This window comes from Salmo salar, chromosome 16, assembly GCF_965601325.2.
Source record: "Salmo salar chromosome 16, fSalSal1, whole genome shotgun sequence".
Classification (NCBI taxonomy): domain Eukaryota; kingdom Metazoa; phylum Chordata; class Actinopteri; order Salmoniformes; family Salmonidae; genus Salmo; species Salmo salar.
Genome location: NC_138306.1, coordinates 3214962 through 3230829, shown reverse-complemented (window position 1 = coordinate 3230829; position 15868 = coordinate 3214962). Strand labels below are relative to the sequence as shown.

Sequence of the window (15868 nt, the reverse complement as noted above, 5' to 3'; positions counted from 1 at the left end):
CTGTTGGAGAACAGACATTGTTACATGAGCCAAAATAATAAATGCCATTTAGAAAATGCTTTTATAACAAAGCAATTCACAGTAGCCCATGCAAACATTTTCATATGGGTGGCCCCACCATAAAAATCTTAGCCCTTCCCCATAGCCCTAACCCTTTTATGTTTGCAGATCTGTAAGGCGTAAGCAATATGGTGTAATTCTACTAAGTCACTGCTAATACCCATCCAGCCCCTTCGGGGCCGAGCGGAAGGTAGCATATTACATTGTTACAGCAAGGATTCTATATGTTTCTCCTCTTACCTCTTTATGCTGACAACAGCTGTCTCTCCTGCTTTCTTCAACACCTGGTCCCATTCCTCGTCATCTCCTCGGATCAGGTACTGTTGCAGGTCCATCTCCTTGACCTTCTCCATGTCCTGTTTGTGTTTCTCCTGGAACTCTTTGGCTGCCTCATCCTGGGGAGAAAAAAACCCCATTTAATCTATGTTGCATTCATATACTCACTGTACCATTGCATATTATGGTCTATCTATGCCATTCATAAAACGGAGGAGAGTTCCGTACTAGATCATCATTGAGGGTTTTGACCGTGGGCTCCATGGAGATGTCTTTAGATACAACCATCTCTGCCTCAATGGCCTTCTCCTGGATTCTGTTGAAGAACTAAAACAGCACACAAACATGGTGAAAAAAACTAAACAGGTAATAATGAGTCAACAAGCTGTCATTGTCTGAGACACAGTAAGTATGAGACATGAAAAACTTTAGGACATTTCATCATACAATAGCTTTTCTTGGTTCGCTACTTATAGCTAAGCAGGATGGATAGAATGGTAGAGTAAGAAATAAAACATTTAAAATCTTAATTAACCTGTTGGGTCTAGGGGGCAGCATTTGCACGTCTGGATAAAAAAAATGTACCCGATTTAATCTGGTTACTAATCCTACCCAGTAACTAGAATATGCATATACTTATTATATATGGATAGAAAACACTCTAAAGTTTCCAAAACTGTTTGAATGGTGTCTGTGAGTATAACAGAACTCATTTGGCAGGCAAAACCCTGAGACATTTTCTGACAGGAAGTGGATACCTGATGTGTTGTATTGACTTTAAACCTATCCCATTGAAAAACACAGGGGTTTAGGAATATTTTGGCACTTCCTATTGCTTCCACTAGATGTCACCAGCCTTTACAAAGTGTTTTGAGTCTTCTGGAGGGAGATCTGACCGAACAAGAGCCATGGAACGGTGATGTCCCATTAGACACCTGGCGCGCTACTTCATGTTGGGTACCCTCGTTCCAATACGTTATAAAAGAGTATGCATTCGTCCACCTTGAATATTATTCATGTTCTGGTTAAAAAAGGCCCTAATGATTTATGCTATACAACGTTTGACATGTTTGAACGAACGGAAATATATTTTTTCCCCTCGTTCATGACGAGAAGTCCGGCTGGCTTACATCATGTGCTAACGAGACGGAGATTTTTGGACATAAATGAGCTTTTTTGAACAAAACTACATTCGTTATGGACCTGTGATACCTGGAAGTGACATCTGATGAAGAGAATCAAAGGTAATGGATTATTTACATAGTATTTTCGATTTTAGATCTCCCCAACATGACGTCTAGTCTGTATCGCAACGCGTATTTTTCTGGGCGCAGTGCTCAGATTATTGCAAAGTGTGATTTCCCAGTAAGGTTATTTTTAAATCTGGCAAGTTGATTGCGTTCAAGAGATGTAAATCTATAATTCTTTAAATGACAATATAATATTTTACCAATGTTTTCTAATTTTAATTATTTAATTTCTGACGCTGACTTGACTGCCGGTTATTGGAGGGAAACGATTTCCTCAACATCAATGCCATAGTAAAACGCTGTTTTTGTATATAAATATGAACTTGATAGAACTAAAAATGCATGCATTGTCTAACATAATGTCCTAGGAGTGTCATCTGATGGAGATTGTAAAAGGTTAGTGCATCATTTTAGCTGGTTTTATGGTTTTGGTGACCCTGTCTTTGACTTGACAAAACATTACACACAACTCTTGTAAATGTACTGTCCTAACATACTCTAAATTTATGCTTTCGCCGTAAAACCTTTTTGAAATCGTAAAACGTGGTTAGATTAAGGAGATGTTTATCTTTCAAATGGTGTAACATAGTTGTATTTTTGAAAAATTTGAATTTTGACATTTATTTGGATTCAAATTTGCCGCTCTTGAAATGCACCTGCTGTTGATGGAGTGCACCACGGGTGGCACGCTAGCGTCCCACCTAGCCCCAAGAGGTTAACCTCCCCGGGCAAGGTGGGACGTTTGCGTCCCAGCTAGTTAACAGCCAGTGGAATCGCGTGGCGCGAAATACAAATACCTCAAAAATGCTATAACTTCAATTTCTCAAACATATGACTATTTTACACCATTTTAAAAGACAAGACTCTCGTTAATCTAACCACATTGTCCGATTTCAAAAAGGCTTTACAGCGAAAGCAAAACAGATTATGTCAGGAGAGTATCCTGCCAAAAATAATCACACAGCCATTTTCAAAGCAAGCATATATGTCACAAAAACCAAAACCACAGCTAAATGCAGCACTAACCTTTGATGATCTTCATCAGATGACACTCCTAGGACATTATGTTATACAATACATGCATGTTTTGTTCAATCAAGTTCATATTTATATCAAAAACCAGCTTTTTACATTAGCATGTGATGTTCAGAACTAGCATACCCACCGCAAACTTCCGGTGAATTTACTAAATTACTCACGATTAACCTGTTAGGGCTCGGTGGCAGTATTTACACAGCCAGATAAAAAATGTACCCGATTTAATCTGGTTATTACTACTGCCCAGAAACTAGAATATGCATATAATTATTGGCTTTGGATAGAAAACACCCTAAAGTTTCTAAAACTGTTTGAATGGTGTCTGTGAGTATAACAGAACTCATATGGCAGGCAAAAACCTGAGAAGATTCCTTACAGGAAGTGGCCTGTCTGACAAGTTCTTGTTCTTCTTGACTCTCTTTATTGAAAACTGAGGATCTTTGCTGTAACGTGACACTTCCTACGGCTCCCATAGGCTCTCAGAACCCGGGAAAAAGATGAATGATGTAATTCCAGCCCCTGGCTGAAAAACATTAGCGCCTTTGGTAAGTGGTCTATCAGAGGACAATGACACTGAGGCGCGTGCACGAGGCGACCCCATGTTTTTATTTTCTCTGTCTTTGAACTAAAACAACGACTCCCGGTCGGAATATTATCGCTTTTTTACGAGAAAAATGGCATAAAAATTGATTTTAAACAGCGGTTGACATGCTTCGAAGTATGGTAATGGTATATTTAGAATTTTTTTGCCACGAAACGCGTCGTGCGCGTCATCCTTCTTTACACTTCGGATAGTGTCTTGAACGCACGAACAAAACAGAGGATATTTGAACGTAACTATGGATTATTTTGAACCAAACCAACATTTGTTATTGAAGTAGAAGTCCTGGGAGTGCATTCTGATGAAGAACAGCAAAGGTAATAACATTTTTCTTATAGTAAATCTGACTTTGGTGAGGGCTAAACTTGGTGGGTGTCTAAATAGCTAGCCCTGTGATGCCGGGCTATCTACTTAGAATATTGCAAAATGTGCTTTCACCGAAAAGCTATTTTAAAATCGGACATAGCGAGTGCATAGAGGAGTTCTGTATCTATAATTCTTAAAATAATTGTTGTTTTTTTGTGAACGTTTATCGTGAGTAATTTAGTAAATTCACCGGAAGTTTGCGGGGGGTATGCTAGTTCTGAACGTCACATGCTAATGTAAAAAGCTGGTTTATGATATAAATATGAACTTGATTGAACAAAACATGCATGTATTGTATAACAATGTCCTAAGATTGTCATCTGATGAAGATCATCAAAGGTTAGTGCTGCATTTAGCTGTGGTTTGGGTTTATGTGACATTATATGCTAGCTTGAAAAATGGGTGTCTGATTATATCTGGCTGGGTACTCTGCTGACAATCTAATGTTTTGCTTTCGTTGTAAAGCCTTTTTGAAATCGGACAGTGTGGTTAGATTAACGAGAGTCTTGTCTTTAAAATGGTGTAAAATAGTCATATGTTTGAGAAATTGAAGTAATAGCATTTCTAAGGTATTTGAATAACGCGCCACAGGATTCCACTGGCTGTTACGTAGGTGGGACGATTTCGTCCCACCGACCCTAGAGAGGTTAACGTTCACAAAATACATAAATTATTTTAAGAATTATAGATACAGAACTCCTTTATGCAATCGCGGTGTCAGATTTTAAAATAGCTTTTCGGCGAAAGCACATTTTGCAATATTCTGAGTACATAGCCCGGCCATCACGGCTAGCTAATTTGACACCCACCAAGTTTGGCCCTCACCAAACTCAGATTTACTATAAGAAAAATTGGATTACCTTTGCTGTTCTTCGTCAGAATGCACTCCCAGGACTTCTACTTCAACAACAAATGTTGTGGTACCAAATAATCCATAGTTATATTCAAATACCTCCGTTTTGTTCGTGCGTTCAGGTCAGTATCCGAAGGGTGACGCGCGAGTGCATTTCGTGACAAAAAAATTAAAAATATTTCATTACCGTACTTCAAAGCATGTCAAACGCTGTTTAAAATCAATTTTTATGCGATTTGTCTTGTAAAATAGCGCTAATATTCCAACGGGGCGACGTTGTATTCATTCAAAGGCTGAAAGAAAAAAATTGAGAATTCACATGAACGCGCATCTCCAGTGTCACTGTTCTCAGCCTGACCACTCACAAAATCTCCTGCTGTTTTTCGCCCAGCGACAGGAGAGACGTCATTCCACTTTCTGGCGCCTTCTGAGAGCCAATGGAAGCCTTAGAAAATGTCACGTTACAGCAGAGATGCTGTATTTTCGATAGAGATGCCACAGAAGGAGAACAAATTGTCAGACAGGGCACTTCCTGTATGGAATCTTCTCAGGTTTTGGCCTGCCATTTGAGTTCTGTTATACTCACAGACACCATTCAAACAGTTTTAGAAACTGTAGAGTGTTTTCTATCCAAATCTACTAATTATATGCATATTCTCATTTCTGGGCAAGAGTAGTAACCAGTTTATATCGGGTACGTTCTTTATCCGGCCGTGCAAATACTGCCCCCTAGCCCCAACAGGTTAATTACATTTCCCCTCATGGGTACTAAATGTGTCTTCTCACCTGCACTACTTTCCTGATGAGGCGGTTGAACAGTCCCATGAGCTGAGAGCTGGGCAGGTCAATCTCCTTCTCCAGCTGGTCCACTGATTTATGCTGCAGCCCCACACCTAGCAACAGAGCCTGGAGATGAACAGACAGGGTTATAGACTAGTAAAAATAAAAAGAGGGGGATAGACAAGAGTTACACTACATTGAGAAAGAGGGAGAGAATGAGCGAGTGTATGTGCATGTCTGTGTGCACACGTAACGTCCTACTCACACACTGTGCGGCGGACAGGGTCACGTCTCCCAGCTGTTTGAGGAAGAACATGCGTGCCACGGCAGGGATGAGGTCCATGATGAGGTGGTAGTCCACCATGTTCCTAGAGTACATCTCCAGACGCTTCAGATCATAGGGGCTGAACTGACCAGACAGCTCAGAACTGCTCAGGGCTGGGGTAGAGAAAGCATGTGAGACATTGAAAACCACTCATCTGTAGCCCAAATCATTCAAAAGTACTGGCCCAAAACATTCAAAGGTTAGGGTAGACGGTCAACAGGTGGGGACACCCATTTTGGTCTAGTTAGATAATCTCAGGGACAGTGGTGGTCGGATTTTTGACTTGTGGGGAGGGAAGGAGGGAGCGAAGGGGAACTTACCGGGGCTGGCATCCGTCTTGGTGGTGCTCTTGTTCTGCAGGATGTTGAGGGCCATACTGGGAGAGAAGCTGCTGAACTGGTAGGAGAGCAGAGACAGGAAGCGCCGACGGAAATCTGGAAGAAACAAAGACAAGGTGAGTTGTAATGCAGAGGGAGAATAGAGTAGAACATCAGATGATACTTTATTTTCCACTAAGAGACAGAACACAGCACACACAAGCCTCACCTTTCCAGAAGGCAGACAGCCACTGGCCCTGTTCAGGAGCCTCCACTGTGTTGAGCTCCTTCAACATCACCAATGAGTGCTCCCCCGTCAGGTCATTCTGGGAATGACAACACCACACCATGGGTCAAAAGACAAAACCAAGCATTACAATAAGGAATACTCCAATTTCAGCACAATGATGTAAAGTAGTAAATTGTAGACATTTTCCACTTACAGGGGTTTGCCGCAAATAGACAGGGACAAAACCAGCTTTCTTCCAAAACCTGTGCAGTAACAAAAAAAAGTAATGAGTAATACTTGGAAAAACAGAGGTGATGGTAGAGCCAAATGCAGAGTTTCCCCAGTGTCAGTAAACACCAATTATGTATATAAATCTATGGTAAATAATGCTTACTTGAGCAGCGGAGGTGTGAGGCCATAGGATACTCCCAGGTATTCTAGTCTCTCAGCCCTCCTCTCACTCAGCTTCAGAAGCAGAGGAGGGAGGTCCTTCCTAGGGTGTAACACCTCTTCTAGGAGGCTCACCGCCTATAAATTAACAAGACTTAGCAAAGCACCTCCTCCAACAGTGTGACAACAATCAACTCCGTCTCAATGCTGCTTTTTGGAGTCAATGTGAGTGACAACAAAAGACAGGAGTCTGGATGACTTTGCTCCCTGTGGATGTGATTTATACTCATGGAATGTGTATGTTCAGGGGACGGTTTTTCTGTTGGTGAGTGCAAGTGTTTCCAGGCGTTTGAGTGAGGCATTACCTCGCTGGTGACAGAGGTGATCTGGCTGTTAGCGGTCTGTGCGTTCTCATCCATGTAGGGGAACTGACCCTCGTAGTACAGCTGTAACTGTTGCAGTGCTCTGGAGCCATAACCCATCTCCAGGACAGACAGGGAAATAACCAGTTAAAGGGATACTTCTGGATTTTGGCAATGAGGTCTTTTATCGACTTCCCCAGAGTCTGGGGTGCAGTTTGAAGGAAGTTGCTGACAAGTATTAGCGCAATGACTGGAAGTCTATGGGTATCTGCTAGCTAGCAGATGCCAATAGACTTCCAGTCATTGCACTAATGTTAGAAGTAGTTTTGCAAGCCAATGTTAACTTCCTTCAGACTGGATACAAAGGCATAAAAAAAATCAGTATCCATGAGTTCATCTGACTCTGGGGAACTACATTACCAGTCAAAAGTTTAGACACATACTAATTCAAGGGTTTTTCTTTATTTTCACTATTTTCTACATTGTAGAATAATAGTGAAGACATCAAAACTATGAAATAACACATGGAGTCATGTAGTAAGCAAGAAAGTGTTAAACAAATCAAAATATATTTTATATTTTAAATTGTTCAAAGTAGCCACACTTTGCCTTGATAACAACTTTGCACTCTTGGCATTCTCTCAACCAGCTTCTTGAAGTAGTCACCTGGAATGCATTTCAATTAACAGGTGTGCCTTGTTAAAAGTAAATTTGTGGAATTTCTTTCCTTTAATACGTTTGAGCCAATCACTTGTGTTGTGACAAGGTAGGGGTGGTATACAGAAGATAGCCCTATTTGGGGAAAAACCAAATCCATATTATGGCAAGAACAGCTCAGAGAAATGACAGTCCATTACTTTAAGACATGAAGGTCATTCAATCTGGAAAGTTTCAAGAACTTTGAACGTTTCTTCAAGTGTAGTCTCAAAAACCATCAAGCTGGCTCTAATGAGGACTGCCACAGGAAAGGAAGACCAAGAGTTACCTCTGCTGCAGAGGTTAATTTCATTAGAGTTAACTGCATCTCAGATTGCAGCCTCAATAAATGCTTCACAGAGTTCAAGTAACACACATCTCAACTTCAACTGTTCAGAGGAGACTGTGTGAATCAGGCCTTTATGATCGAATTGAAAATCACACTGTAGCCCCACATAGTCAACACACCTACATACAACTCAATCGCTTTGGAAAGTCAGAACCAAAATATGTCTGTTTAGAGAGCTGCACAAGCACAACTAACAAACCACGAAATACATGGGGGAAAAACAGAACTTACCCCCTGATAGTCAGGGTTGACAGCGATGCGCACCACCCTGCCTCCAGACAGACTGCCAAACTCTGGGTCTTGGAACTGCAGAGAGCACAACGTTAGAACTTTTCAATGACAATAGTGTGAGATTATCAGTGGGAAACCATATGGCTCCAGGCTTTAGGCCTGTATTCTCAATACCTGCTCTGACACGGTCCAGGGGATGAGGTCACCGGAAGCCTTCTTTCCTCTGGACAGACTGTTGAGGATGGACTGACGAGAGATCTCTCCTTCCAGACACACCTGAGGGGAACATTACGCGCACATACATAAACAAAACTTAAGGTAGTCCATCGTATCCGATGATGATGATGATGATGATTTCTACTACTGCTTGTGAGTTTGCTGACTGTAGAATCCGATGCCACATGCACACTGTCTGCCAGACAGAGGACACAAAGGCCGGTGCAGGCATTGTCATATGCCAGTTGCTTTGCCAGGCTACGTTCAGTCCTTTTTCCCCTCAACCAACTGCACTCCTTGATGGCGGAGGCCGCGCCAGGTGGAACGGTCCGCAGTAACCGTCTGGAGGGAGGCAGGGTCTATCCCACACTTCTTTGGTGATGTCTTCAGTTGGTCCTTTAGCCGCCTTTTCTGCCCACCTGCATAGCAATGGCCAAGTTGTAGCTGTCCATACAGCAGCTTCCGTGGCAGGCGATCCTATGCGATCCGGATGGCATGTCCGAGCCATTTAAGCTGGCGGTGTGCGATGGACGCCTCAATGCTCTTGCAGTTGGTTCAATGTAGGATCTCAGTGCGGAACACAGTCCTGCCAGGTCACTTTCAATATGCGTTGGAAGCATTTAACTTAATCGGGGAAGGGGGCAGTATTTTGACGTCCGGATTTAAAGCGTGCCCGTAGTAAACTGCCTGCTTCTCAGGCCCAGAAGGTAGGATATGCATATTATTAGTAGATTTGGAGAAAACACTCTGAAGTTTCTAAAACTGTTTGAATGATGTCTGAGTATAACCAAACTCATATGGCAGGCAAAAACCTGAGAAAAAAATCCAACCAGGAAGTGTGGAAATCTGAGGTTTGTAGTTTTTCAAGTGATTCCCTATCCAGTGTCAATGGGGTCATTTTGCACTTCCTAAGGCTTCCACCAGATGTCAGTCTTTAGAACGTTGTTTCATTCTTCTATTGTGAATGGGGAGAGAATGAGCCATTGGAATAAGATGACTGAGAAAATGACATGAGCTCAATCGCGTGCGCTCACTAGAGAGTTAGCTGTGTTCCTTTTCATTTCTGAAGACAAAGGAATCGTACGGTTAGAATATTATGGAAGATTTATGATAAAAACATCCTAAACATTGATTCTATACATCGTTTGACATGTTTCTACTAACTGTAATATAACTTTGACTTTGTCTGAACTCACTGCGCGAGCACAGTGGATTTAGATTACTCGACTGAACGCACAAACAAAAATGGAGGTATTTGGACATAAAGATGAACTTTATCGAACAAAACAAACATTTATTCTGGAACTGGGATTCCTGGGAGTGCATTCCGATGAAGATCAAAGGTAAGTGAATATTTATGTCATTTTTGTCATTTCTGTTGACTCCAAAATGGCGGGTATCTGTATGGCTTGTTTTGATATGAGCTCTGTACTCAGATTATTGCAAAATGTGCTTTCGCCGTAAAGCTTTTTTGAAATCTGACAGCGGTTGCATTAAGGAGAAGTGTATCTATAATTCTTTGAATAACAGTTGAATATTTTATCAACGTTTGAGTATTTCTGTAAAAAGATGTGCTCATTCAGCGGAAGTTTTTGGGAGGCAAAACATTTCTGAACATTACACGCCAATGTAAAAATTGGGTTTTTGAATATAAATATGAACTTTATCGAGCAAAACATACATGTATTGTGTAACATGAAGTCCTATGAGTGCCATCTGATGAAGATCAAAGGTTAGTGATTAATTTTAGCTGGATTTCTGGTTTTTGCCTTTCCTTGCTTGGAAAATGGTTGTGGTTTTTCTTGTCTAGGCGCTGTCCTAATATAATCTAATGTTATGCTTTCGCCGTAAAGCGTTTCTGAAATCGAACAATGTGGTTGGATTAACGAGAAGTGCATCTTTAAAATGGGATATAATAGTTGTGTGTTTGAGAAATTTGAATTATGAGATTTTTGTTGTTTTGAATTTGGCGCCCTGCTACTTCACTGGCTGTTGAATAGTGTGTCCCGCAGGTGGGACGCTAGCGTTCCACATACCCCAGAGAGGTGTGAAAGGACTCCAGCTGTTTTAAGTGCGGCTGTTAAGTGTTCATGGTTCACATCCAGAAAGGAGGGTAGATACACTGCCTGATAGACTGCAACTTTGGTGTGTAGGTGCAGGTCGCTGTTAAATTCTTGATTCTGGATATCCTGGTCGATGTTGCAATCTTCCAATATTTAAAGTGTGGTAGAACGGCAAGTGAGGAGCAGGGTTTTCATTAGCCAGTAATAGCCAGCTTTTGACCAATATTTATTATTCAAAGCAGATCATTTAAAGTGGTGTGAGCGGCTAACCGTCCAGGAGAAGGGGAAAAAATGATCACATTGCAAAATAATGCTATTAAGCCTATTCATTGATGGAAATACAGTACATTCGACTGGTTATGCTCATCGGTCTACTGGTTAATTTGCATAATTTTGTGGAATTAAATTGCCGCTTGCCCAGTATATTCATTATGCATCTTATTTATCATGAGTACAGCATAGAGATATAGAGCCTTTGAGCTGAAAATCTGTCAGACAGTGAAAGAGCTGCTGCTACAGCACCTAAAAAAGCAAATCCTTTAGGCAACAGAAAGCAGGCTTCATCAGCGCGTCACCCACCACTTTGCAATGAGCCGGAGACCATAAGAATTTTGAAAACATATACTTAATTGTTTGAAACCTGAACATTTTACTACATGAGGCATATCTTACCTTCAAAGTAGCCTAGCCAAAATCAGACCATATTTGTGGAGGCAATTATTTTATATCAACTTTCTTTCATTGTCCAGTAGCCAACGGCACAATCCTTGTCATATCAGCAATCCATGCTAGTTGTTGCACATTAGTTATCCCCTTTCTCTAAATGTCCAACGGATATTTTCACGTCTGTCACATGAAGCCGCTCGCATGTCACATACTGGCCACACCGCTCGCGTGCATTGGTTCAAAATAAATGTGCACATACATGTTATTCAATCATTGCACCCACACTGCTCGTGAAGAAAGAAGAAAAAGAAGCCTGTTGGAAGGAGAGATGACGAGAAACAAATTCGGGTTTACCGTTTTATCTGTGGATTGTCAGAGTAGAGGACCTTGTGTATTTCAGGTAAAATAACAACCCAATGTTTATATACACCAGGATAAATGAGCTAGCAACAGCAAGCTAGCTAGCTAAATTGCCATAACTGTTTAATGCTTTTCAACCCATCCACAAATTAATATAATTGGTTCCGTTTGTTTTGAGATTTCAACCGGTTCCGTTTGTTTTGAGATTTCAACCTGCGTGTTCCGATCGCTTCTGGTGTGGGTGAACAAAATCAATGTGCATGCGTCCGGTTTGGTCAGCATGTAACTTGCGCACATTACTGCGATTAGCCCCCTAGAGTCTATGTCTGCGCCACCACTGAAATCAAATTAGCATAATACAAAACCCCCATAAAAATGGGTCAGTTTAAGCTAGAGATGGGTTTTTTGGTGCATTGGATGACTCTCTATTCACTGCATCCGCCGATGTCGCACTTCTGCATCTGCGGTGAAAGCAGAACGTTAGAGCGGCGTTTCTCAGACCATGAGACATCCCAAAAAATTGGTCTTCTCACAAAAACATCTGTAGCAGCCGAATGTTTTGGTCTGCAAACTATTAAGACCCTTCTAAAGAAATATGACTCTCTCAAACACGATGTTCTTCGTTTCGCTCTACGACCCCCATAAGCGCCTTGGGTCTCGTTTATAGTTGGTACAGTCGATCTGCCAACTTCTGGCTGTAACGTCCAAACAATTTGGTCTACACACTAATATGAGACACTTCAGAACAAACTTCCTTTAGATTTACTTGGGTGGGGGTGGACGGGACTGTTGTTCCATGTAGTGAATCTGTTAGTCAATGTGTTTGTATGGGCTAATAGCAGTAAGGCCAAATACAATCGCATCAAAAAACGTTTGGGGGAAACGTCAAGGTGTCTTAAAATTCTAAATCAAATACCAAAATTATTCTTGGTATGAACGTCTTATAACAACTCCATATAGCTTAGTAGAACCCCACCTCCAGCTTATACAGGGTTTAGACTAATGGGTTATAATGTGAAGAAATCATAGTTTATAAAAATGTTAAGCTAAATGTTCTGATCTGATGCGTCAGACTCATTGCTTTAATCTTAAAAAAAAAAAAAAAATGTATGTAGCCTAGGCCTACTCGTTTTATGCATTTGGGAACCATCATCCCACAACGGTCCCAGAGACTGTTTGGAATAGGCAATTTTTTTCCTTGACAAGCCGACCAATAGAAGAGTTAAATTTTCTACTGTGGGGACAGTAGATTGACATGGGCTAGTGATTTTGCTGTTCGTTACTCGTCTTGTGGGCTGAGGAAAAGCACATTCATTCTAACATCTTCAAAGTGTGCAATAGAATTTCGGTAAGAAGGACCGCACATCGTTGCATCCTCGACTTGCATGTTATGTTAACATGAATTACCATAATCTAAATGTGATTTGTCATTCTGAGCACTGTGGGTGGACACCGTAACCAGGTTATGAATGACAGAACAGCTATTTCCATGTTAAAATGTTATGGGATGCGTCGTTCTCCATTGTTTTTGATGGTAGGCCACTCTGGTAGGCCTACATTATGATCAAATAGCCACAGTAGCCTACATCTACAATTGATTGGTGTATCTCCAAAGCACAAGAAATCCAATCTTGTGCTGACAAATATGACATGCACAACTTTTAAGATGCCCTGAAGACCACCCGCAGCCCAAGAAGTTGCGTTCGCTGTCCCCTCAGAAGTGCAGATGGGTCCACTCTGATAAAATAAACTAAGATATTCCAGAGGTGGGGTGAACACTTTGTAGCTCTCTTAAGCCAACCGAATGCAGTTGACTACTTCATCTCCAACCCAACTTTTCTGAGGTCTGCGCCGCCATCAGGTCACTGGGGGGAAAAAAGGGGGGGGGGCTCTCTCTGTACCAGTGCAGTTCTCCTGTTCATCTCTGAGATGTGGAGACATGAAAATATTGTCACCAAATTCATCGACACATCACTGAAGACCTGCTACCGGAGTCCCAGTGCCGCTTCAGAAAAAGCAGAAGCATGGTGGACATAATTTTCAGTCGACACCAACTGCAAGAAAAGTGCTGTGAATAGAAACGACACGTTCATGGCCTTTGTGGACCTCTCCAAGGCCGTCAACACAGTACACCGTGAACTCCTTTGGAAGGTCCTCCTGCAGTATGGCTGCCCTGGGAAATGTGTGAACAAACTGCCTGAGTTCCATGAAGGGATGGTAGCCAGAGTAAAAGTTGGCATTCAGGAGTTTGAACCCTTTGAAGTCTCTCACCTGAGCGAGCGAGCGAGCGAACGAACACACACACACACACAGTTTATTCACCTGTATGACAGCCAGGACCTCTGGCAGTGAGTTCTGTGTGGGAGGAACAGGAGGCAGTAGGCAGAAGAGGTGATGTGCCGGGGCGTCTGACAACATCTGCAGGTCGTTGGGAGAGTTCTGGAACCAGCAGAGGGCAAAATCGGTAAGAAAACAGATATAGACAGGAGGAAGGTTTGTCTATAGAGGAGCCACCAGGTTATTGGGACAGACATGTAATTCACAGGCAACCAAGGCTCCAACATATATTCTCTTATTACAACCTCATTGATGCCTGGTGAGTTCATAACGCTGGAAAAAACAAACATTCTCCAGACAAAACATTCTCCAGAATCGATTTCGCGCTGTTATCTACCTCAATTTTCTTTATAATTAAGAAAACTGAAATTCTACATATGAGTCTCTGATCATTATGCTTACTACTGACAGATACACATTTAAGAAGTTCCTAAAAGAGTCACAAGATGGCTCTTTAATTTTTCCTTACAACAAAATCCTACTTTCTGTGAACAATTTGAAACCGAATTGAATGAATTCATAATGATCAACAAAAACTGTCAATGATCCTGATTTTATGGGATGCCATCGAAGGTTTTATTAAAAACAAGGACGCTGCATTTGCATCTGGACTGAATAGTTCACAATTAAAAGATAATCAGAATTGGAAAAGGTGTAAACAATGATGGTGTTCAAAGTGTTTTTTCAGACCAGGTATCAGTAATGATAAATAAGCAACTATTGAATCTGAATCAGGTGAATTACTATCAAACCCAAATTAAAATCAACCAAAGATTTTCAAGTTTGTATTAAAAAAACAACTATTGTACACCTCTGATTATAAATCCACACCAAGTCAGATGGAGTCATTAAAAATAAATAAATAAAGGTATTCTCTCAGCTGAGAAAGTCGGCTTTCTCTCTCTCCATGAACTCAACATGGCATTGGATAACATGAATAAAGGCAAATCACCTGGTCGGGATGGTATTTCTCCTGAGGTCTATTTAACATTTTGGAACCAATTAGGTCCACTGTTCAAATGTTCATACAGCACTTATTTTGTCGTTATGTGTTCTCACAATCGCCCCCCCTATCTTTGATAAATAGAGATATACCATTTTCAAAAATTCTGTTATCCCGTCTCGAAACTCACTTAGCCAAATTGGTACATCTGGACCAAAGTGGGTGTGTAATCCTCAAATAACATCCGTCATCAATTACATATCTCACATGCTTCATCACAAACCCAAGCTCCTTGGGCAGTTCTCTTTCGATGCAGAAAAAGCTTTTGATTAGAATGGTCATACACACACACACACACACACACACACACACACACAGTACCAGTCAAAAGTTTAGACCCCTACTAATTCAAGGGTTTTTCTTTATTTATACTATTTTCTACATTGTAGAATAAGAGTGAAGACATAAAAACTATGAAATAACATATGGAATCATGTAGTGACCAAAAAAGTGTTAAACAAATACAAATATTTTATATTTGAGATTGTTCAAAGTAGCCACCCTTTGCCTTGGCAGCTTTGCACACTCTTGGCATTCTCTCAACAAGCTTCACCTGAAATGCTTTTCCAACAGTCTTGAAGGAGTTCCCACATATGCCGAGCACTTCTTGGCTGCTTTTCCTTCACTCTGCGGTCCAACTCATCCCAAACCATCTCAATTGGGTTGAGGTAAGGTGATTGTGGAGGCCAGGTAATCTGATGCAGCACTCCATCACTCTCCTTCTTGGTCAAATAGCTATTACACAGCCTAGAGGTGTGTTTTGGGTCATTGCCAAGTGTCGGCTGGAGTGGTGTAAAGCTCGCTACCATTGGACTCAAGAGCAATGAAAACACGTTCTCTGGAGTGATGAATCATGCTTCACCCTCTGGCAGTCCGACGGACGAATGCATTGTGCCAACAGTAAAGTTTGGTGGAGGAATAATGGTCTGGGGCTGTTTTTCATGTTTTGAGCTAGGCCCCTTAGTTCCAGTGAAGGGAAATCTTAACACTACAGCATTCAATGGAATTATAGACGATTCTGCGCTTTCAACTTTGTGGCAACAGTTTAGGGAAGGCTTTCTCCTGTTTCAGCATGATAACGCCCCCTCGCACAAAGCGAG

General features: G+C 41.4%; 1 protein-coding gene across 1 annotated transcript in view; it reads right to left on the bottom strand.

Moving 5' to 3' along the window:
- nat10 (N-acetyltransferase 10) overlaps positions 1-15868 on the bottom strand; it is a 39537-nt gene that overhangs the window by 1937 nt on the left and 21732 nt on the right. The window contains exons 15-26 of the mRNA XM_014147631.3: positions 13751-13867; positions 8298-8399; positions 8124-8198; positions 6851-6967; positions 6490-6623; positions 6310-6358; positions 6096-6192; positions 5870-5983; positions 5490-5662; positions 5231-5350; positions 565-663; positions 301-455 (exon numbers count right to left, since the gene is read on the bottom strand). Coding sequence (XP_014003106.1) covers positions 301-455; positions 565-663; positions 5231-5350; positions 5490-5662; positions 5870-5983; positions 6096-6192; positions 6310-6358; positions 6490-6623; positions 6851-6967; positions 8124-8198; positions 8298-8399; positions 13751-13867 — 1352 coding nt within the window. The remainder of the gene's footprint in view (positions 1-300; positions 456-564; positions 664-5230; positions 5351-5489; positions 5663-5869; positions 5984-6095; positions 6193-6309; positions 6359-6489; positions 6624-6850; positions 6968-8123; positions 8199-8297; positions 8400-13750; positions 13868-15868) is intronic.